This window comes from Pelodiscus sinensis, chromosome 2 (assembly GCF_052426305.1).
Source record: "Pelodiscus sinensis isolate ZL-2025 chromosome 2, ASM5242630v1, whole genome shotgun sequence".
NCBI classification, from domain to species: Eukaryota; Metazoa; Chordata; order Testudines; family Trionychidae; genus Pelodiscus; species Pelodiscus sinensis.
In genome coordinates this window covers 261,946,249-261,968,549 of record NC_143053.1, presented here as the reverse complement: position 1 = coordinate 261,968,549, position 22,301 = coordinate 261,946,249, and the positions used below count along the sequence as shown (strand labels likewise).

The window sequence follows — 22,301 nt, the reverse complement described above, 5'->3', positions numbered from 1 at the left end:
AATAGGCATCACTGAAACCTGGTGGAATGAGGAAAATCTGTGGGACACAATCATACCGGGATATAAAATATATCGAAAGGATAGAGCAGGCCGGGTGGGTGGCGGAGTGGCACTGTATGTGAAAGATAATGTAGAATCAAATGAAATAAAAATATTAAGTGAATCAACATGTTCAATAGAATCACCATGGATAGTAATTCCATGCTCCAATAATAAGAAATTAGCAGTAGGGATATATTACCGACCACCTGACCAGGACAGCGATGCTGACATTGAAATGCTGAGGGAGATTAGAGAGGCTTCCAAAATAGAGAACTCTATAATAATGGGAGATTTTAATTACCCCCATATTGACTGGATACATGTCACCTCATGAAGAGAAGCGGAGATAAAATTTCTCAATGGCTTAAGTGACTGCTTCTTGGAGCAGCTGGTGCAGGAACCCACAAGGGGAGAGGCAATTCTCAATTTAGTCCTGAGTGGAGTGCAGGATCAGGTCCAGGATATAACCGTTACAGGACCGCTTGGGAATAGGGACCATAATATAATAACATTCAACATTCCTGTGGTGGGAAGAACACCTCAGCAGTCCAGCACTTTGGCATTTAATTTCAAAAAGGGGAATTACACAAAAATGAGGAGGTTAGTTAAACAGAAATTAAAAGGCACAGTGACTAGAGCCAAATCCCTGCAAGCTGCATGGAAAATTTTTAAAGACACCATAATAGAGGCCCAACTTAAATGTATATCACAAATTAAAAACATAGCAAGAGACCTAAAAAAGAGTCACCGTGGCTTAACCACCATGAAAAAGAAGCAGTGAGGGACAAAAAGGTATCTTTGAAGAAGTGGAAGTCCAATCCTAGTGAGATAAATAGAAAGGAACATAAACACTGTCAAATCAAGTGTAAAAATGTAATAAGAAAAGCAAAAAAAAGATTTTGAGGAACAGCTAGCCAAAAACTCAAAAAGAAATAACAAAATATTTTTTAAGTGCATTAGAACCTGTGGGTCCCCTAGATGAAAGAGCTATAAAAGGAGCAATCAAGGACGATAAAGCCATTGCGGAGAAATGAAATGATTTCTTTGCTTCAGTTTTCATGGCTGAGGATGTTGGGGAGATTCCTGAATCTGCACCGTCCTTTGTGGGTGATGAATCTGAGGAACTGTCCCGGATTGAAGTGTCATTAGAGGAGGTTTTGGAACAAATAGAAAAACTTAATGTTAATAAATCTCCGGGACCAGATGGCATTCATCTAAGGGTTCTAAAATAACTCAAATGGGAAATTGCTGAGCTATTATCTGTGGTTTGTAACCTATCCTTTAAATCGGCTTCTGTACCTAATGACTGGAAGGTAGCCAACATGACACCAATATTTAAAAAGGGCTCTAGAGGCGATCCTGGCAATTACAGACCAGTAAGTCTAACTTCAGTACCAGGCAAATTAGTCGAAACAATAGTAAAGAATAAAATTGTGAATCATGTAGAAGAACATAATTTGTTGGACAAAAGTCAACATGGCTTCTGTAAAGGGAAATCCTGTCTTACTAATCTATTAGAGTTCTTTGAAGGGGTTAACAAACATGCGGATAAGGGGGATCCAGTAGATATAGTATACTTGGATTTTCAGAAAGCCTTTGACATGGTCCCTCAAGAAAGGCTCTTGTGTAAATTACATGGCCATGGGATAAGAGGAAAGGTCCTTTCTTGGGTTGAGAACTGGTTAAAAGACAGGAAACAAAGGGTAGAAATAAATGGTAAATTTTCAGATTGGAGAGGGGTAACTAGTGGTGTACCACAAGGGTCAGTCCTGGGACCAATCCTTTTCAACTTATTCATAAATGATCTGGAGAAAGGGGTAAGCAGTGAGGTGGTAAAGTTTGCGGATGATACCAAACTGTTTAGAATAGTCAAGACAGAAGCAGACTGTGAGGGACTCCAAGAAGATCTCACCAAACTGAGTGATTGGGCAACAAAATGCAAATGAAATTTAATGTGGATAAGTGTAAAGTAATGCACATCGGGAAAAATAACCCCAACTATACGTACAGTATGATGGGGGCTAATTTGGCTACGACAGATCAGGAAAGAGATCTTGGAGTTATCATGGACAGTTCTCTGAAAACTTCCACACAGTGTGCAGCGGCGGTCAAAAAGACAAATAGGATGCTAGGAATTATTAGGAAAGGGATAGAAAATAAGACCCAGAATATCTTACTGCCCCTGTATAAAACTATGGTACGCCCACATCTTGAATACTGTGTACAGATGTGGTCTCCTCACCTCAAAAAAAGATATTTTGGCCTTGGAAAGGGTTCTGAGAAGGGCAACTAAAATGATTAGGGGTTTGGAATGGGTCCCATATGAGGAGAGGTTAAGGTGACTGGGACTTTTCAGTTTGGAAAAGAGGAGACTGAGGGGCGATATGATAGAGGTCTATAAAATTATGAGTGGTGTGGAGAGGGCTGATAAAGAAAAGTTATTCATTAGTTCCCTAAATAGAAGAACTAGAGGACACCAAATGAAATTAATGGGTAGCAGGGTTAAAATGAATAAAAGAAAGCTCTTCTTCACACAGCGTGTAGTTAACCTGTGGAACCCCTTGCCAGAGGAGGCTGTGAAGGCTAGGACTATAACAGAGTTTAAAGAGAAACTAGATAATTTCAAGGAGGTTAGGTCCATAAAAGGCTATTAGCCAGGGGATAAAATGCTGTCCTTGGCCTCTGTTTGTCAGAGGCTGGAGAGGGATGGCAGGAGACAAATCACTTGATCATTGTCTTCAGTCCACCCTCTCTGGGGCATCTGGTGTTGGCCACTGTCAGTAGACAGGATATTGGGCTAGATGGACCTTTGATCTGACCCAGTACAGTCGTTCTTATGTTCTTATGAAGGGGAAACGGGTCCAGGAGAGCTAGCAGTATTTTATAGAAGCCTTAATGAAGGGAGAAGAAGAAAACATCCCAATGCTCAGTAAGAAAACAAATATGGCAGTCAACCAGCTTGGCTTAGCAGGGAAATCCTTGGTGAGCTTATACACAACAAGGAATCTTATAAGTGGAAACGTGGACAGATGACTAGGGAGGAGTATAAATATACAGCTCGAGAATGCAGGGGAGTTATCAGGAAGGCGAATGTGCAATTGGAATTGCAACTAGCAAGGAATGTGAAGGGCAACAAGAAAGGTTTCTACAGGCATGTTAGCAGTAAGAAGGTGATCAGGGAGGGCGTGGGGACCTTACTGGAGGAGGGAGGTAACCTATTGACAGATGATATGGGGAAAGCTGAAGTACTCAATGCTTTCTTTGCCTCTATCTTCACGGACAAGATCGACTTCCAGACTACTGCACTAGACAACGCAGTATGGGAAGGTGGTAGACAGCCTCAGAGGAGAAAGAACAGGTTATGAACTTTTTAGAAAAGCTAGAGATACACAAATCCATGGGCCTGGATTTAATGCATCTGAGGGTTCTGAGGGAGTTGGCAAATGTCATTGCAGAGCAGGAGCGGCCCGTGGCTGGCTGCGGCAGGGAAGGCGCGATCGGCACCTCCGCCTTCACTGTCGTCAATGACTGTGATGTAATCATCAGGTACCCGGGCGCCCCGTGATGTCATCATCAGGCACCCTGTTGAAGGCGGCACCCTAGGTCAGCACTTAATCTACTTAGTCTCACAGTTCACCCCTGTTGCAAAGCCTTTGGAAATGCTGAAGGATTTGAGCTTATTTAGTCTGCAGAAGCGAAGAGTGAGGGGGGATTTGATAGCAGCCTTCAACTTCCTGAAGGGGGTTTCCAAAGAGGATGGAGAGAGGCTGTTCTCAGTGGTGATAGATGGCAGAACAAGGAGCAATGGTCTCAAGTTGCAGTGGGAGAGGTCTAGGTTGGATACTGGGGAAAATTATTTCCCTAAGAAGATGGTGAAGAACTTGGACAGATTCTCTAGGGAGGGGGTGGAATCTCCATCTCTAGAGGTTTTTAAGCCTTGGCTTGACAAAGCCCTGGCTGGGATGGCTTAGTTGAGATTGGTCCTGCTTTGGTCAGGGAGCTGGTCTCGATGACTCCTGAGGTCTGTGCCTGCACTGGGATTCTATGAAAGGGTCCAGTGGAGGGCAACCAAAATGATTAGGGGGCTGGAGCACATGACCTACAAGGAGAGGCTGAGGGAGTTGGGTTTGTTCAGTCTGCAGAAGAGAAGAGTGAGGGGGGATTTGAGAGCAGCCTGCAACTTCCTGAAGGGGGGTTCCAAAGAGGCTGGAGAGAGGCTGTTCTCAGTGGTGATAGATGGCAGAACAAGGAGCAATGGGCTCAAGTTGCAGTGGGGGGATCTAGGTTGGATATTAGGAAAAATTATTTCCCTAGGCGAGTGGGAAGCACTGGAATGGGTTCCCTAGGGAGGGGATAGAATCTCCATCCCTAGCAGTGTTTAAGTCTCAGCTTGACAAATCTGTGTCTGGAATGATTGAGTTGGGGTTGGTCCTGCTTCAAAAAGGGGCCTAGACTAGTGACTCCTGAGGTCTCTTCCAGCCCTTGGATTCTATTATTGTAACTCCTGTCAGAAGTACCTGTGGGTGAGAGAACAGGCAATAATGCACAGTGTGGAGGAGAAAGGGCTGTTTCATGGGGCTGAAATGCACTAAGATGTCTAGTCCAGAGCAACAAATTCTTCACACCCCTCACTATTCTGTGGCAGGTGCAGCCTTTTGCCCCGGCTCTCCCTTCTCTTATGGGGTCTGCACAAGGGCTGGGCAAACCTCCTGGCTGCTAGGTTGGGAGCTGCTGGCAGACTCCCCAGACACAGACGGGCTCTGATACAGCTTGGGGGCAGCCCAGGAGTCAATTTTGCCTAGACAATGGTTGAGGCCTGGGAAGGGGATATTGGAAGATCCATTTCCCAGCCTGTCCCTCTATCTGTTATCCTGCTGGACCTCCTTGGTCATGGCAGTGAGTGCCAAGCAATGCTGGGCCCTTCCTCCTGCAGGGGCTGGGGTGGGAGCTGGGAGTTCAAGCCAGTGCTCTGCCTGGTTCTTCCTGGTTCGACTGCGAACCGAAGGGAGGTTACACCTTGTTCTGGAAAGGAAAGACAGAAAACGAAGACAGAATCCACCGAGTGGGACTTGCCATTAAAACATTGCTTCTGTGCCAGCTTACTGACCCATCAACTTGCATCAGTGAGCATCTGATCAAGTTCTGCTTCCCCTTCAACCTCTCTCGTCACGTCACAGTCATTAGCGCTTACACCCCTACTCAGATCAGCAGCGATGAAGCAAAAGAGAGTTTCTACAAGGACCTCAATCGTCTTGAGAAAGCAACTCTTTCTAGTGACACACTTCTCCTGATGGGTGACTTCAACGTCAGAGTCGGCAAGGACTTAGGAACTGGAAACAGGTGCTGGGGCATCACAGCATTGACAACATGAATGCCAATGGCCTCCTTCTGCTAAGCATGTGTGCAGAAAATGACCTGACAATTACCAACACTCTCTTCAGGCAGGCTGATAAATACAAGACCACATGGATGCACCCGAGATCAAAGCAGTGGCACCTGATTGACTATGTCATCAGTTGCAGATGGGACATTCATGATGTTAAGATCACTAAGGCCATGTGGGGAGCTAAGTGCTGGACTGATCATAGACTCATCTGATCTGTCCTTATGCCACACATCACACCACTGTACCACAAGAAGCCCAAGGCTGTCGATTGCCGGTATTTGTCAGCAGTCTCAGCTCCGGGGCCCCATAAGAACTGGACAATGTCATTACTGTGGAAAAAATGGCCACTGGAAAAATGAATGCCAAAAGTGCCAGTAGCACATGGCACAACAAAATCAGGGTCTCTGGCATAACCAGAACCAGCTCAATCCTGCTGCTACTCCCTGGCCTGATCCTCCAAGCAGCCAAGGCCTGCTTCCACAGACTGACCCATGTGTTAGCCACTTTAGCAATGATCAAATTCATGCCAGTAATTATTGACTATGCCGTGAGGTCCTCACATTACCCCTGCAGACGTCTCCCCAAGTTCCTGAACCTTTTGTCTCAATAACTGTAAACGGGCAACCCCACAAGTTTTTAGTTGACACTGGAGCTATCCTTTCTACTTTAAGACAGTCTGAAACCTCTCTTCAAAAATCTTCTTCTGTGGTTCATGCTGTGGGATTCCCTACCCAGTTTCAGAAACCACATCTGTAACTATTGGACCCTTGTCAACTGAACATTCCTTCCTGTTATCTCCCTGTTCTCCTGTAAACCTTATGGGACGTGACTTGTTGTGTAAATTGGGTGCAAACCTTCTCTGTAGAGAGGAAGGGATATTTGTTGACCTTCCCCGCCATCAGGCCCCAAGTTTGATGGCATTACTACTCTCAGAGGAATCTGATGAGACCTCAGGCCATACACCCCTCCTGGACCTCCCAGATGTCCCAGAGACATTGTGGGCAGCCCACATGAATGAAGTGGGGTTGCTAGCCTCTGCAACACCAGTGCAAATAACATACAAACACAACAAGCCTTTCCTGAGGGTATCCCTGTATCTATTGTCTAGGGAGGCACAAGAGGGCATTAAGCCTGTAATCTCTTCCCTCCTTGAACAAGGGATACTTGTTTATACAACTTCACCATGTGATACACCTGTACAACCTGTGAAAAAGCAAATCTATAGATTTGTACAAGACCTAAGAGCCATTAACAAGTTTGTAATCCCTAGATTTGCAGTAGTACCTAACCCTGCTACTATTCTTTCCTCTATTCCACCCACTTCTAAATGGTTTTCTGTAATAGATTTATGTTCTGCCTTCTTTTCTATTCCAGTGCATAAGAATTCCCAATTTCTCTTTGCCTTTTCATTTCAGGGTCGTCAATTAACCCGGACACGTCTTCCCCAATGTTATTGTGAAAGCCCTACTTTGTTTTCCCAGTTTTTGAAAGCTGACCTTGACTCTATCTCTCTTCCCTGCAGCTCTGTGTTGGTTCAGTATGTTGATGATGTGCTAATTGCTAGTGAAACCAAGGAAGGATGTAAGACTGATACTCTGCATGTGTTAAAGTGTCTTGCTAATAAGGGTCACAAGGCTTCCAAAACCAAATTGCAGTTTGTAAAACAAAGAGTTCAGTACTTGGGACATTTACTTTCAGGAGATGGCCGCCAGTTAACACCTGAGCGAATCTCACAAGTTCTTTCCGTTCCTCGCCCTTTAACCAAATGTCAGGTACGCAAATTTCTGGGTGCAGCAGGATATTGCAGACAATGGATTCCTAACCTTTCTGGACTCACCAGACCCCTTACTATTCTACTCTTAGACTCAGCTCCTGACCCAGTGACCTGGTCCCCAGAATGTGAATCTGCTTTCCTTTCCCTTAAAACTCTTCTCTCACAGCCACCCACTCTGGGCTTACCTAATTATATCAAGCCTTTTACTCTGTTTTGTCATGAACAGGATGGAATTGCAGCTGGAATTCTCTGTCAACCCCTTGGACCCACACCTCGTCCAGTAGCTTATTTTTCTGCAACACTGGACTCAGTAGCCCGTGGGTTCCCACCGTGTCTGAGGGCAGTTGCAGCTGCTGCTGAATTACTTTAAAAAGGCCCAACCTGTCACATTAGGCCACAGCGTTATCTTAGAGGTCCCTCATGCTGTCTCTGCTCTCTTACAGCGACACCGCACTCAGCACCTGTCTGTTCAGAGACAAACCCGGTATGAGAATGTTATCCTCTCTTCCCCAAACATGGTAATTCAAAGATGTAATGTACTTAACCCAGCTACTCTTTTTCCTTTACCCTCTGATGGTGAACCACACGCCCATAACTGTGAAGAATTGCTTGAGCACTGTGTGAAGCCTCGCCAAGATTTGTCTGATCAACCCCTGGAAAATGCAGATCTTGTGTTGTACACTGATGGCTCATGTAAAAGCAATTCAGTTGGTAAAGTAGAGGCTGGATATGCAGTGGTCTCAGATAATGATGTTTTAGAGGCCTTTTCTCTTCCAGGAATCAGGTCAGCTCAGGCTGCTGAGCTCATCGCTTTAATTCATGCTTGCCTTTTAGCTTCCGGACAGTCTGCTGCCATTTATACTGACTCAGAGTATGCTTTCTCTGTCTGTCACGCCACAGGACAAATTTGGAAACGACGAGGTTTCCTTACCTCTTCTGGCTCCGCTATCTCTCATGGTCCCCTTATCTCCCAATTCCTTGATGCCATTCAGCTACCCACATCCCTCTCTATTACCCATTGCCCAGCCCACACAGGTGCCACTGATCCTGTTTCTCTGGGTAATGGGAATGCTGGTGCAGCGGCCAGACATGCAGCAGCACATGGACCTCTGGCTCCCTTTCAGATTCTGGTCTCTCTTTCTCTCCCTGTTTCTTTGCAGGACCTGATAGAACTACAGCAAGCTACTCACCCTGCGGAGAAAACCCTTTGGGAGAAAGCAGGCTGCTCCTTATCCCCAGCTGGGATAATGGTTGCGCCTGATGGCCGCCCAGTCGCCCCAAGATCTCTCACATGGCAGCTTGCTCAGGTGTCTCATCAGATGACACACATGAGCAAAAGGGGGGTGGCCTCACAGATCCTAAAACAATGGTATGCCCCAGGTGTGCACCTAGAAGCTGCAAGGCTATCTAATTCATGTGTGATTTGTAAGCAGTTTAATGTTGCAGGAGGAGAAAAAACAGCTCCAAGCGCCACCCCATGGCCAGAAGGACCATTTCAATTTTTGCAAGTAGACTTTATTGAGCTTCCCAAGTGTATGAGCTATCAGTATTGTCTTGTTATAGTATGCTTGTTTAGTGGCTGGATTGAAAGTGTTCCTTGCAAAAAAGCAGATGCTGCGACTGTAGCAAAGAAGTTACTGACGGAGATCTTTCCTAGGTTTGGAATACCCTTACGAACTGATTCTGACAGAGGGAGCCACTTTACTGCATCCCTTATGATGGCCATCTGCAAGGCTTTAAATATCTCTCAACAGTTCCATACCCCATACCACCCACAGGCTAATGGCCACACGGAAAGAAGAAACCTAGACATAAAACAACGGTTAGGAAAGGTCTGCGCTGACACTGGACTGAAGTGGCCAGAGGCCCTACCTTTAGTACTAATGCATCTTAGAAATACACCCAACAGAAAACACAATCTCACACCTTATGAAATAGTCTTTGGCCGACTCATGGCAGTGGGGCTCTCTCCCCCAAGAGTTGTAAAAAGCCCAAGTGAGGAGTTCGACTCCCTGACTGAGTATGTTATCCAACTAACTAAGCTTGCTTCTAGCTTGCACCTTCAGGTGAAGGAAGCCCTCCCAGTACCTACTGATGTGCCGTGCCACAACATCCAAGCAGGCGACTACGTGTTCGTGAAGGAACATCGCAGAAAGAATTCCCTGACAGCCCGGTGGGAAGGACCGTTCCAAGTGCTGCTCATCACACACACGGCAGTAAAGGTGAAGGAGGGCCCCTCGTGGATCCACGCAAGTCATGTACGCCGAACTGCAGATCCAACAGAGCTGATTGACCCCGTCACCCAGGACCCCTCCCCGGAGGAATCACCTGAGGACGAGGTTCAGCGGACCGAGGCGGCAGACTCTCAAACCAGACTGTTACCAAACCGGCCTCCACCAGGAGCTTCGAGGTACAACCTGAGAGGTAGGACTGTGCCAGCAAAGACCTACAGGTGAGCCTGGCGCCCCGTAGCTCTCACAAAGGGGAATCCTTTCCAGTATTGAGTGAACTAAGAGACTACGAAATCTCGAAGGGTGCCTGCAGAGGCAAGCCAAACAATACTAACTGATTAAGCTTAGTTAAAGAGACTGCTTTGCTAGTTGCTAGATAATTACTATATTATTATTATCCTTCTACTTTAGAGACTTAAGTTACTATAATAAGATGGGGATTGTTTTCCTTCTTTTAGTAGTCAGAATAGCCTTAGTATATAACTTTCCCCACCCTTATCGGGAAGCCCTGCAGAAGATTGTGTCCCTCACCAATGCAAGTGACTGTTGGATATGTGAACAGCTCATAAGAGGCTCTGAAGGCCTTTTACCATTACAGTTTATCCCAACTCCTGCCTCCCTGTGGACCAGACCCCTAAAATTCAGATTTACTGGTAGTCAGTACTCTACAGGAGAGCGAGAGTGGGTAGATGCCCAGAATGATAACACTGTGCCAGGAGTACATAGTCATGGGGGGAACAGGCAGATTTGGCATAAAAATCTAATTGCCTCAGGAATTCCCCTTACTCAAGCATTACATCCATCAGGGACTATATTTCCCTTATGTTTTGAAAACAAATTTGGCACTTGAAAACAAATTCTGGGGTGGATCCCAGAAAACACCTGCTATCTTAGAGTAAGGTTAAATCCAGGGAATGGGCAATGGGTCATTTACCCAGCAGATAAAGAAAACCTCCCTCTAAGGTGCAAATTACCCATCACCTTCCACATGACCACTACACATACCTATCCTCTGAACAACATTACTATCAAACCCATAAGTTTTAACTCCCCCTTGTGGGCAAATGAAACTCAAAATTGGTATAATCACTCCTTGTTCATAATTGTGGACAGTGGAGCCTTTATCTGCCAACTACAAGAAGGCACCAGAATGCTCAAGTGAGTCCCTAATCTATAGCACGGCCCTGGAACGGATTCATCTTGTCACCTTTTGTGCATATAACCTGATGCAGGGCCACAATGCCTCAGGATGGCCTCAGTTCCGTAGGCACTGTGATCCTCTCTATATAAAACAAGGCATAAGGATTGAAGGCACGTGGTATAGGGATAACATTTTAACTCTGATCCTCAGTGAGTATGTTTTTCATATGTGGAAACTTTGCTTATAAGGCTTTACCACCCGGGTGGAAGGGCAGATGCACTACAGGCTCCGTAGCCCCGGTAGCAGAATTAGTTAAAGATCTCCAGGCAGATACCATTACAAACCTAGGCAGTTTTGTACACAGAGCAAAGCGTGATACACCCAATGATATAAACCCATTAGTAGAATGGCCCACTCTTTTCCATTCCATTGTACGTGCTATACTTCCAGTCTTGGGTGTTAATGAATTGGAACGTGCCATTCGCAACATCTCTAGGGTACTGAAACAGAGCTTTAATGCCACCTCTGAAGCTATCCAATCCCTAGAAAGGGAAATAGATTCTGTAGCAAAACTAGCCATTCAAAATCGACAAGCACTGGACTTACTCCTGGCTCAGCAAGGAGGAGTGTGTGCCATTGTTAACACCTCCTGCTGTTTCTATGTTAATAAATCAGGCATTATAGAACAAGATCTTTTGAAAATAAAGTCAGCAATTAAGGTATTAAAAAGGACCGGTGAAATCCAAGAATGGGATCCCTTGAACTGGCTCCCAGACATTGGAGGGTGGTTTGGAGGAACCTTAAAAGCCTTGCTGAAATATCTGATAATCATTATTGTCATATTTGTGATAATATATGTGCTCATTAACTGTTGCATTACCTGCACCAAAGGTACTTTGAGACAGTGCAATCACAAATCCCAAAGATCTGCTCACAATCAAACCAGAGAGGTACTGAGGATGGAAAATTTGGGAGATGGGGATGGGCTAAGCATCCTAGCAGAAGAAGAATACCTAAGAATGTCCAGGATAAACTTTGAGTAATACTCCAACAGGAGTATTAAAGGGGGGAATTGTGGGGAAAATCAAATAACTCCAGTTGGGTCTAAGGGTGGACACTGGAGGAAATCATAACTTTCTAAAAGAAAACTGCTGTAAGGGTTAAAAGTTTTCCAGACCTCTCTCCAGCTACGTCTACACTGGCCCCTTTTTCGAAAGGGGCATGCTAATTTTAAACTTCAGAATAGGGAAATCCGCGGGGGATTCCTACTTTGAAGTAGGAATAAGAGATCCTCTGGAATAGGGCTTTATTCCGGAGGATCGGGCCAGTCTAGACGCTTTTTTCCGGCTTTTCCCCAAGCCGGAAAAAAGCAGCGGACATCTTTATTTAAATCCCGCGGGGGATATTTAAATCCCCCGCGGATTTCCCTATTCTGAAGTTTAAAATTAGCATGCCCCTTTCAAAAAAGGGGCCAGTGTAGATGTAGCCTCCCTGTATCAGAGTGAAATCAAATTAACTCTAATCAAGACCCTTACAATGCCTATCTCAAATTCATGGATACTCCTAGTCTGTCACAAATTATCATGTATACTCTTATCTTTGTCACAATTGCCTTGTAAGACTACTACTCCGCATTCTCATGTGCCTTTGTTGTGTAAAACTTACTTCTAGCACTCCTGGTGTGAACAGAACTCAGAGTACTTCTGCAGAGACTTTGATATGTTAAGGAAAACAATCAAAAACTGAACTGTCTAAGCATTCTGTATAAAGGATCAAAAACCTGTAACTCAGGGCTGACTGCTACTGATCTGCTGCCAGCCTGCATGCATGCATAATAAAGTTTTCCCTTCTAGGTTTCTCTCCTGCCTCACTGATTTGATTTGACCTCCGGCCTTGAACCCTTCTGGGGGCTCTGTACCCCAGGGGAGCAAGATTTCCCCCTCACTGTCGAGAAAGAGGTGTAATCTAGACACAGCCTAACAGTTTACATAGGGCAGAGTCAGGAGGCTATGCTAGGGTGAGGGACGGGGGAGGAAGAGAGAGAAAGAGACCTCACCGCTCCATGGAGCTTGCACTGATCGGGGTTCCCAGATGGTGATGGGAGCTGGGGATCTGGAGGGCAGGAGACAAGCAAAGCAGAGCCCCCAGCAGGATCAGACAGGAGATGAAGAAGTCTAAATGGAACTGATGCAGTTAAAATCAGAACAGGTTTTCCTGGGCAAGGGTAGGAGTTTTTATAGGGATAGGACAATAGTTCGAAGAGAAGACTGGATTTGTTTATGGGTAAACAGAGGTGGAACAATAGAGACGGATCACACCTGGCTATGGGTGATGTTCCTTGAATGAGCTCACAGTGCAACTTGGCAGTGACAGTAATTTGGATGTCAATAGGATCCATTACTAGAATTGGTGTAAGCAGGCCTGGGTTCATTACAATCTGGAGCAGAGATTTCCCATCAGGCAGTGCTTCTCTGCTTTCGGTATCCCAGAGTTCAGTGCGGTTCCTGCTTTGGAAGAGCTGGTCTCCATTCTGTATGCTATTGAGATGTCCCTCTGTTCCATCTTCAATGCAGATGGGGCTGGGGTGTTTCCTTAATTAGTTTAGGTCTTCCCTGGCCTTTTCCTTGCTTTGTCTGATTCTAGCAGAGGCCTAGGGGAAGGGACGATGGTTTTCCATGAGTTTCACTTCCAAGAGCACAAGGCTGGTAGGTAACACCTCCACCTTTCAATACATTGATACCTAGCACAGTGCAGTGCCGGCAGCTAATTCCCAGGGACTATTCCCAGCTCCAGGGGGCAGAGTTAAGGCTGACAGGGCATTTACCTGAATTTGCTACCTCCAGCATTCACACAATTCAGTTTTGCTGAACTCAACTTTCTTGTGGGGCATCAGGTGTTCCCAGGCGCCTTATCACGGGGTCAGTGAAGTGTTGTTGCCATTTAATCTCACTCTCTGGGTAGCTCTTTAGCTAATACAATGAGCGGCACCGAGGGGCCCATGCTAACACACGTCACACTGACTGGCTCCTAAGCAGGTGAGTGGAGGGGGAATATTTTGAGTCTCAGCACTGGCCCAGCTGATCCTTTCGCTCTGTCATTGACCTGTGTCTTCCTCTAATGCTCCGTTTGTATCTCTCCCCAGAGAATTTGACTCTGGATCCAGCCACAGCACATCCTGAGCTCGTCCTGTCTGCAGACCTAAGAAGCGTGAGCCGGGGAGAAAAGAGCCAGACATTGCCTGACAATTGGTGGAGATTTGATTGTTTGCTCTGTGTGCTGGGCCCTGAGGAATTCACCTCGGGGAAACATTCCTGGGAGGTGAAGGTGGAGGGAGGGGGCACCAGAGACTGGCCTGTGGGGGTTGCTAGGGAGTCTGTGCAAAGGAAAGAAGATGTTGAGTTTAAGCCTGGGACAGGGATCTGTGGATGGATGTGGCCGTGGGACAGGCTGAGAGACAGTGGGACCCACAGGATGTTTATTGCCCTGCTGCCCTTGAGACCAGAACCCAGCAGAATCTGGGTCTCTCAGATGGTGAAGGGGGGCTGGTGGCATTGAATGATGCTGATGATCTTGCCCCAACCTTCATGTTCTCAGGGGCCTCTTTCAATGGGGAGAAAATCTTCCCTTTCTTCTGAGTTAGCAGCAGAGAAACCCAGCTGACCTTGCATCCCTGTGACTGGGGGTGCATCTATACTACAATTCTTTTTCTGAAAAACAGCCATTTTTCTCACAGAACTTGAATTACATCCACACTGCAATCACATTCTTTCAAAAGAAAATTGAAAGAACAGAAGGTTTTTTCTGACAGCAGTAATCCTGTTTCTAAGAGGAAGACTCCTTTTTCCAAAAGAGCTCTTTCGGAAAAAGTTGTGTGTGGACAGGGAAGAGGGAGTTCTTTTGAAAGAGGAGGAAAGAGGAAAAAGCACAGGTGTCCATAGCAGTCACAGCTGAAATGAGAGAGCGCGTCCATTCAGCTATCTTTTGAAAAAAGGAGATCACTTTTTCAATGCTCTTTGGCGGTATGGACGCTCTCTTTTGGAATAAGTTTTTTCAGAAGATCTCTTCCGGAAAAGCTTCTTCCAAAAGAAGCCTGCAGTCTAGACATAGCCTCAGGGTACCCAGGGCCTGTCAGCACCTTGGGAAGCAGACTAGAAACACCTGGTTGTAACTTAATTTGTTTGTAAGTTGGGAATACATGCTTTTAAATACTGCTGCGCTGTTCATAAGTGCAGATGGTGCGTTCGTAAGTCAGGGACCAGCTGTAATGGGGTTAATGGGAGGTTGGTCGTACGTGCAGATGGTCGTAAGTCGATGCGTTCGTAACTCGGGGACCACCTGTATTAGCCTGGCTCTGGTGCCGTGTTTCCTGCAATGCAGGTGGGTGGGGGATGGACAGGCTTTTTCCACTTCACAGGGCTGGGAGGTAAATGGTCACTATTTCTGGACTCCATTTTGGTTTCATAAAGGCAGGATCATAATATATAAAAACCACAACAATTAACATGTAACTGGTTAATCAATTAAATGGGATTTCACACTCCTAGGTACAATGAGGCACCTCATTATCTCACACAGACGCTGACTAAGGGGCCCGCTTCCTGGCACGTGTACCAGTGCATGGGCCGTGCCCCAGATACGGTTCCTGTCCTGGGACAGAGAATCTCACGGATTCCCCAAGGAGATTCCACGGACACAGAACTCTGATCCAGCTCTGTGTGCTGTGCCAGGCCCCTGACCCTCCTCCTTCCAGCTGTTCACTTTGTTAGCCATCCTCCATCCCTCCCCCCAATCTCCCTTTCCCATCCCCCTCCCTCTTCACTCCTCTGAGGTAAAATTTCTATATTCTCACTTCTCCTTGGGATTTCTAGAGTACTTCACAGCCTCAATTATGATGAGTACATCCTAGAAGGAATTGGGGAAATATGGGGTAATAGCTTGTGGACATTAAATATGTGTATGTAGCATTGAACTGGCATCACTTTCCATAGAGTAGTTATTTTAGCTGATATCTCATCCACTGAGGCAGGGCTGGACAAAGAGGCAGATCCAGCCTGCAGACACAGAGGGCAGCCTCCCTGCCTGCCTGATTGCTCCTGCCTGCTGTTCAGAAAAGCAGCTGCTGGGCCATTTGTGTTTCACAGCTTTGAGCCAGGGGAGAGGGGAGAGAGACCCCATGTGCTGCCTCTGACTCCAGCACAATCCCATTGGCTGGTTTCTAGCCAATGGGAGCTGCCTGTTTTTCAAACAGGCAGAACATGAAGCACCCCTCCCTGCCAGGCTCTTATGTGAAGGGGCGGAGCAGGCAGGGAGGCTGCCTGAGAAACATGCTGAGCTTCTGACCAGGAGTCACCTCTGGCACCCCAGTCCCTCCCTCCCTCACTCCGACCCTCCATTCCTGTCCCCTACCCCACATAAGCCTGTCTCCCTCCTGAACTCATACCTCCTCCAGACCCACCACCCCAATCCCCTGCCCTGGTCACAACCCAAACCCCTGTACCCCCTCCTGCACCCCATTCCCATGTGCCATGTCACAACTGCCTCCTTCACTCAACCCCCCTCTCTGACCCTACAGTCCCTCCTGCACCCCAGTCCCTTACCACAAGCTCCCTTGTGCAGCCAACCTCCATCCCAGACCCTGCACCTCCTCCATTAACATCATGGAAGAGTGCGGCTCTCGACCCTTTCCAAATTCTTGGAGTGGTGTCCCATCAGAAATTATTGCTCACTCCTGCATTAGTGTAAGGGAAATTGAAAGGGAAGAGCACCTCCTTGTAGACCAGGGTCCTATGCTGCCAGTCTCAGTGCTGTAATGGTGCCAGCTGAAGTAATCATTGAGTGGTGTGTGAAAGTGTCCTGCTGTGGTGCAAGGAACGAAGGAGCTGCGCCCAGAAAGCTTCAGCAGAGGAGAGCAGACTCCCTCCAGTGTTCCCAGGAAGCTGAGTAGTTGGGTGGCTACTCAGGAGAGATTGAAATGCTGACCACCCGATTGGCAGAGAGCCCACAACACATGACTGGCAGCATGCGTTTCAAGTGGTGTGGGTATCCTCCCAGGCCTTGGTGCTCATACCAAAATGTATTCCACTCATGACTGGAAAATTAGGGGAACATTGACGACCTCCAAATATACGTCTTTAAGACAACCTCTTTGGAAGATTAACAGGTCATTCCAGGGCACGCTGTTCTGCAGCGTCCCCTCTGTCCTTACCGTGTCCCTGCTGAGTTGGACTGCTCTGTCCTTCTCAGCAGGGAGCTGCTGCTGTAGCTGAGGGAGAAGGGCCCTTCCCCATCCAGGCAGCTCTGTGTGCAGAGTCCTTTGCCCTTGGCAAGACAGAGTTCATTAAGCAGCTTCTAGGTCATGCTACCACGCAGATTAGAGGGAACCTCTCCTTAGCTCTGGGTCTGTGGGGCTTAGGAGAAGCCTTAGTAGGATCAGATCTGGGGAAGTTATTGTTATGCTCTTCTCGGCACTGATGAGGCAACATCTGGAAGACTTCTTTCAGTTTGGGGTCTCCTGCTACAGAAAAGAGGTGGACACATTGTAGAGGCTACCAAGTGATTAGCAGCCTGGGGCAAATGACTTAAGAGGAGAAGCTGAGGGATTTGGTCTTATTTAGTCTGCAGAAGCGAAGAGTGAGGGGGGATTTGAGAGCAGCTTTCAACTGCCTGAAGGAAGGTTCCAAAGAGGCTGGAGAGAGGCTGTTCTCAGTGGTGGCACATGGCAGAACAAGGAGCAATGGGCTCACATTGCAGTGGGGGAGTCTAGAGCAGCTGAAGAGCTGTTAGGGAGCAAGTAACCTTTGGTCACATACAGAGCTGGAGCACAGAGGCAGGGACAGGGACCAGTTCCACAATGGGCTACTTACCTTTGCACTAGGTGAACAGTAAATGGTTTCATGAACGTATCTAAATTATTGGAGCTAAGTGAGTCAGCAGTGTAAACTCTAAGTAGCAAAGTTGCTGGAAGGGAGGAGAGAGACACTGCAGGCAATGTGCACAATTACAGGCCTTGAAAGACATTTATTTCTTTTATCTTTACTTTTATTTTCAGGTTTGCTTCTGTTTAGTTGATCACTATGGCTTTCACATCTTTTGCCTTTAGATAAGCTGCAGAAATGGCGCTTAATGAGTCACTTGACTTCTGTTTTACAGCCGTAATCCCAGAAGAGTTCACTGGGGGTATGTCTACACTACAAAGTTAATTCGAACTAACGGACGTTAGTTCGAATTAACTTTGATAGGCGCTACACTAGCGCTCCGCTAGTTCGAACTTAATTCGAACTAGCGGAGCGCTTAGTTCGAACTAGGTAAACCTCATTGTATGAGGACTAAGCCTAGTTCGAACTTACTAGTTCGAATTAAGGGGTGTGTAGCCACTTAATTCGAACTAGTGGGAGGCTAGCCCTCCCCAGCTTTCCCTGGTGGCCACTTTGGGCACCACCAGGGAAACTCGTCTGCCCCCCTCCTGGCCCCGGACCCCTTAAAGGGGCATGGGCTGGCTACGATGCCGATGCCAGGTGCAAACCTGCCAGCACCCAGCCAGCAGACCCTGCACCTGGCATGGCTCGAGCCACCCACCCGATGTCCCTCAGCCCTCCCCCTCTTCCCGGGACCAGGCTGGCGGCTCCCGGGAGCTTGCCCAGGACCGCAAGAGGCGGGCACCCACCTGGTCTAGTGCGGACGTCATGGACCTCGTCACCATCCATCCATCCTGCCCACAGGTGATTTCTTCGCTTCACAGTAGGCAAGGAACATTTTCAGTACCAGGTGCTTCCCTTTGGACATTCCTCAACCTCCAGGTTATTCTCAAAAACCCTTGCAGTAGTGGTTGCATACTTGCATCAACTGAGTGTTATAATTTTCCCTTACCTCCATGACTGCTTTATAACAGGCCACTCTTCAACAGAGACATGACATATGATAGCAGTAACCCAACAAATTTTTTATTCCCTTGGTCTAATTATCAACGACCAGAAATCCACACTGGAATCCTCTCAAACCTTGGAGTTTATAGGGATTGTCTAAACAACACCACAACAGGAGCCTGCTTACCCCTACAAAGATTACAAGTCATTCAAGACCTGGTTGCTGTATTAATCACCAGCCCTAGTGTTTCAATACTCATGTGCCTACAACTAATGAGCCATATGGCAGCCACAACTTATGTAGTCAGATCCTCAACAATGACTCCTCCAGCTGATGTTTGCAGGTCCCTCAAATGGTGGACCGACTCACGCAACCTCCTGTTAGGAGTCCCATTTCACCAGCCTCAGCCTTCGGCCCACATTACCACAGACACCTCCCTTATCAACTGGGGTACCCGCATGAACGGCATGTCTGTACAAGGCCAATGTTCATCATTAAAGACAGTTCTCCACATAAATTTTCTGGAGCTCAGGGTGGTTTTCAATGCTTGCAGACACTTCTGAAACTACATTCCCCACTCCACTGTCAGAATACTCACCGACAATGTTGTTACAATGTACCGTAAGAATTGCCAAGGTGGTGCATGGTCTCAATCTCTTTACGCAGATGCAGTGCACCTCTGGAATTAGTGCAGTTGCAACAACATCACTTTAATAGCAACTTACTTACCTGGCATCAACAATGCTGCCTTGGACTCCCTGAGAAAACATTTTGCACTGGATCATGAATGGAAACGCTGAAGTGATATGATTCAGCATATTTTCTGTTGCTGGGGTTTCTCTGTCTTAGACCTCTTCACCACCTACAAAAATACAAAATGCTGAAATTATTGCTTCAGAGCAAGCATCAGTTGGCAGTCCCTCAGGCATGCCTTCCTCCTCAACTGGGGGGGGGGGAGGATCCTGTACACATTTCTCCCTGTTGTATTTATACCCAGAGTCCTCGAAAAAATCAGCACAGATGAAGCCAGGCTGATCCTCACAGGGCCCACCAGCTTTGGTTCCCTTTTCTCCACCGAATGTCTCTGTGTCCGCCATACGTTCTTCCCAATCTATGAGACTTGCTGAACCAGGACCAAGGCTCCTTCCTATACCCCCAAACCCAGAACGTGCACCTAACTGCCTGGTTCCTAGCTGGTTCTGCGCATCTGAAGATCTCTGGTTTGCACAGATCAAAGATATCTTGATACAAAGTAGAAAGAACACCACCAAACCTACTTACGTTTTAAATGGCAAAGGTTAGCCTCATGGTATTCTGCTAATCAGACAACCCAGCACCTCTTCATCAGATCTTTGAGTATGTACTTCACCTGAAACAGACGGGTCTAGCCATTGCATCCTTGAAGGTACATCTCATGGCAATTACTGCCTTCTGGCACTCTGTAGACAGCACTTCTGTGTTTGCCCACCAAACTATGAAGAGGCTCCTGAAAGGGTTGACAAACCTTAACCTACCTCATAGACCCCCACCTCCACCTTAGAAGCTGGAGCTACTGCTGAACAGCCTTACTCTACCTTCCTTGGCTACTACATCACTCCAAATGATGACACTAAAGGTGGCCTTCTTACTTGTTATAACATCTGTCCAAACCACACAGATCTGCTCTTCCAGAACCAGGGGGTCAATATCCCAAACCATCAATGCTTCATCTGACGGCATGGTACATATCTGGTTCACAGAAGCAGAGCAACAGTTCTCCTAACAGATTAAAAAATGTCTTGTTGCATAGCAGGGGACAAACAACATGCAAAGTTTACCTATACAAGTGGCAACAATTCACACTATGATGCACACACAGGGCAGTCCATCCATCCAGGGCGCTATTCCACCAAATACTCGAATATATCATGCACCTGAAAAACAAAATTTGTCAACACTCCCGGTGCACATGGCCACCATTGTAGCCTTCCACCCTCCCATTGATGGGTTTTCCATATTTGCCCACCTCATCTCCAAAAGATTCTAGAAGGGCCTGAAAAACCTTCACCCACCTCAAAAAAACATGTCCTCGATGTGAGACTTAGATCCTACACTCACTCACAAAAACCCCCTTAAAACAAATGGCAACCGCACCACTTACCTTTCTTACCATAAAAACATTGTTCCTTCTGGCAATCACTTCTGTAAGGTGGGTCAGCAAACTCACAGTTCTCATGTCCTTGCCTCCATATATGACCTTTCAGAAGCATAAGGTCAAACTGCAGCCACATCTGTCCTACTTACTCAAAGTGAACTCAGAATTCCATATCAATGAACAGATAATCCTTCCCACTTTCTATCCAAAACCACATCATTCCAGGGAAGAAGCTATGGTATACACCCTGGTCATCAGAAAGGCAATTGCCTTCTATCTTGATAGGACTCAATTCTTTCAATCATCCCAGAGCTAGATGGTTTCCCTGGACAAAATGTCCAAGGGAAAACCATTGTCCTCCCAGAGCATATCAAAGCTCATAACATCATGCATTACTAAATGCTACTCGCTCCATACTTGGGCATTACCAACAACTCCAAAGGCCCACTCTACCAGAGCTATGGCAACATCAACTGCTTTCCTAAAGAGAGTCTTACTCCAGGAAATACACAGAGCAGCGACATGGTCGTCTAAATATACCTTCATAGAATCATAGAATCATAGAGCTGGAAAAGATCTCAGAAGGTCATCAAATCCAGCCCCCTGCTCTAGGCTGGACCAATCCCAAATAAATCAACCCATCCAGGGCTTTGTCAAGCCAAGACTTAAACACCTCTAGGGATGGAGACTCCACTACTTCCCTAGGTAACCCATTCCAGTGCTTCCCCACCCTCCTAGTGAAATAGTTTTTCCTAATATCCAAACTGGACCTCTCCCACCACAACTTGAGCCCATTGCTCCTTGTTCTGACATCTGTCACTACTGAGAACAGCCTCCCTCCATCCTCTTTGGAAGCTCTTCAGGCAGTTGAAGGCTGCTATCAAATCCCCCCTCACTCTTCGCTTCTGCAGACTAAACAGACCCAACTCACTCAGCCTCGCCTCATAGGTCATGTGCTCCAGCCCCCTATACATTTTGGTCGCCCTCCGCTGGACCGTCTCCAATGCGTCCACATTCTTTTTGTAGCCTTTCATGAAGCATTACACCATGCTCCACAACAGATACCACAGTAGCCAATGCGGTTCTCTCCATTGGCATAAGGACTAGAGTCAAACAAGGATGTGTGATAGCCCTTACACTATTTAATATCTGTTTGGGAGCCATGCTCCAGACTATTGGAGATGATCTCTCAGGTGGAGTTAAAATACCTTACAGTATGGATAGCAGCCTCTTCAATGTGGGCTGCTTCAGAGCCAAGACCAAGACCACAACAATATCAGCAGTAGCATGCCAATGTGCTGATGATGCCTAAGTCGGTGCCACCTCAGAAGATAGGCTACAAGCAATTGTTGACATTTTTGCCATGGCCTACCGCAGGTTGGGACTGATTCTCAATGCATGAAAGACCAAGGTTCTCTTTCAGAAAACACCTGCCATACAGTTATTGGAACCAATCATCATGGCAACCAACCAAGTGATGGAAAATGTCAACAGCTTCCCTTATCTCAGAAGCAATCTGTCCAGCAATGCTGACATGGACAGTAAAATCCACCACTGATTCTCCAGTGCCAGCGCAGCTTATGGACATTTATGGAGGTGAGTCTTCACTGACTGTGACATCAAGGCGCAGACCAAGTTTCATGTCTAGAATGCCATAATCATCTTAGTGTTGCTGTATGGATTCCCTGTAGATGACATATTAAAGATCTGGAAAAATTCCACCAAAGGTA

General features: G+C 46.7%; 1 protein-coding gene across 1 annotated transcript in view; it reads left to right on the top strand.

The window, feature by feature from the left end:
• The window catches only part of LOC149525490 (stonustoxin subunit alpha-like), a 166,118-nt gene extending 151,909 nt beyond the window's left edge, over positions 1 to 14,209 (top strand). The window contains 2 exon segments of the mRNA XM_089775955.1: positions 13,717 to 14,097; positions 14,100 to 14,209. Of these exon segments, the coding sequence (XP_089632081.1) occupies positions 13,717 to 14,097; positions 14,100 to 14,209 (491 nt within the window).
• Positions 14,210 to 22,301: the final 8,092 nt, after the last annotated feature.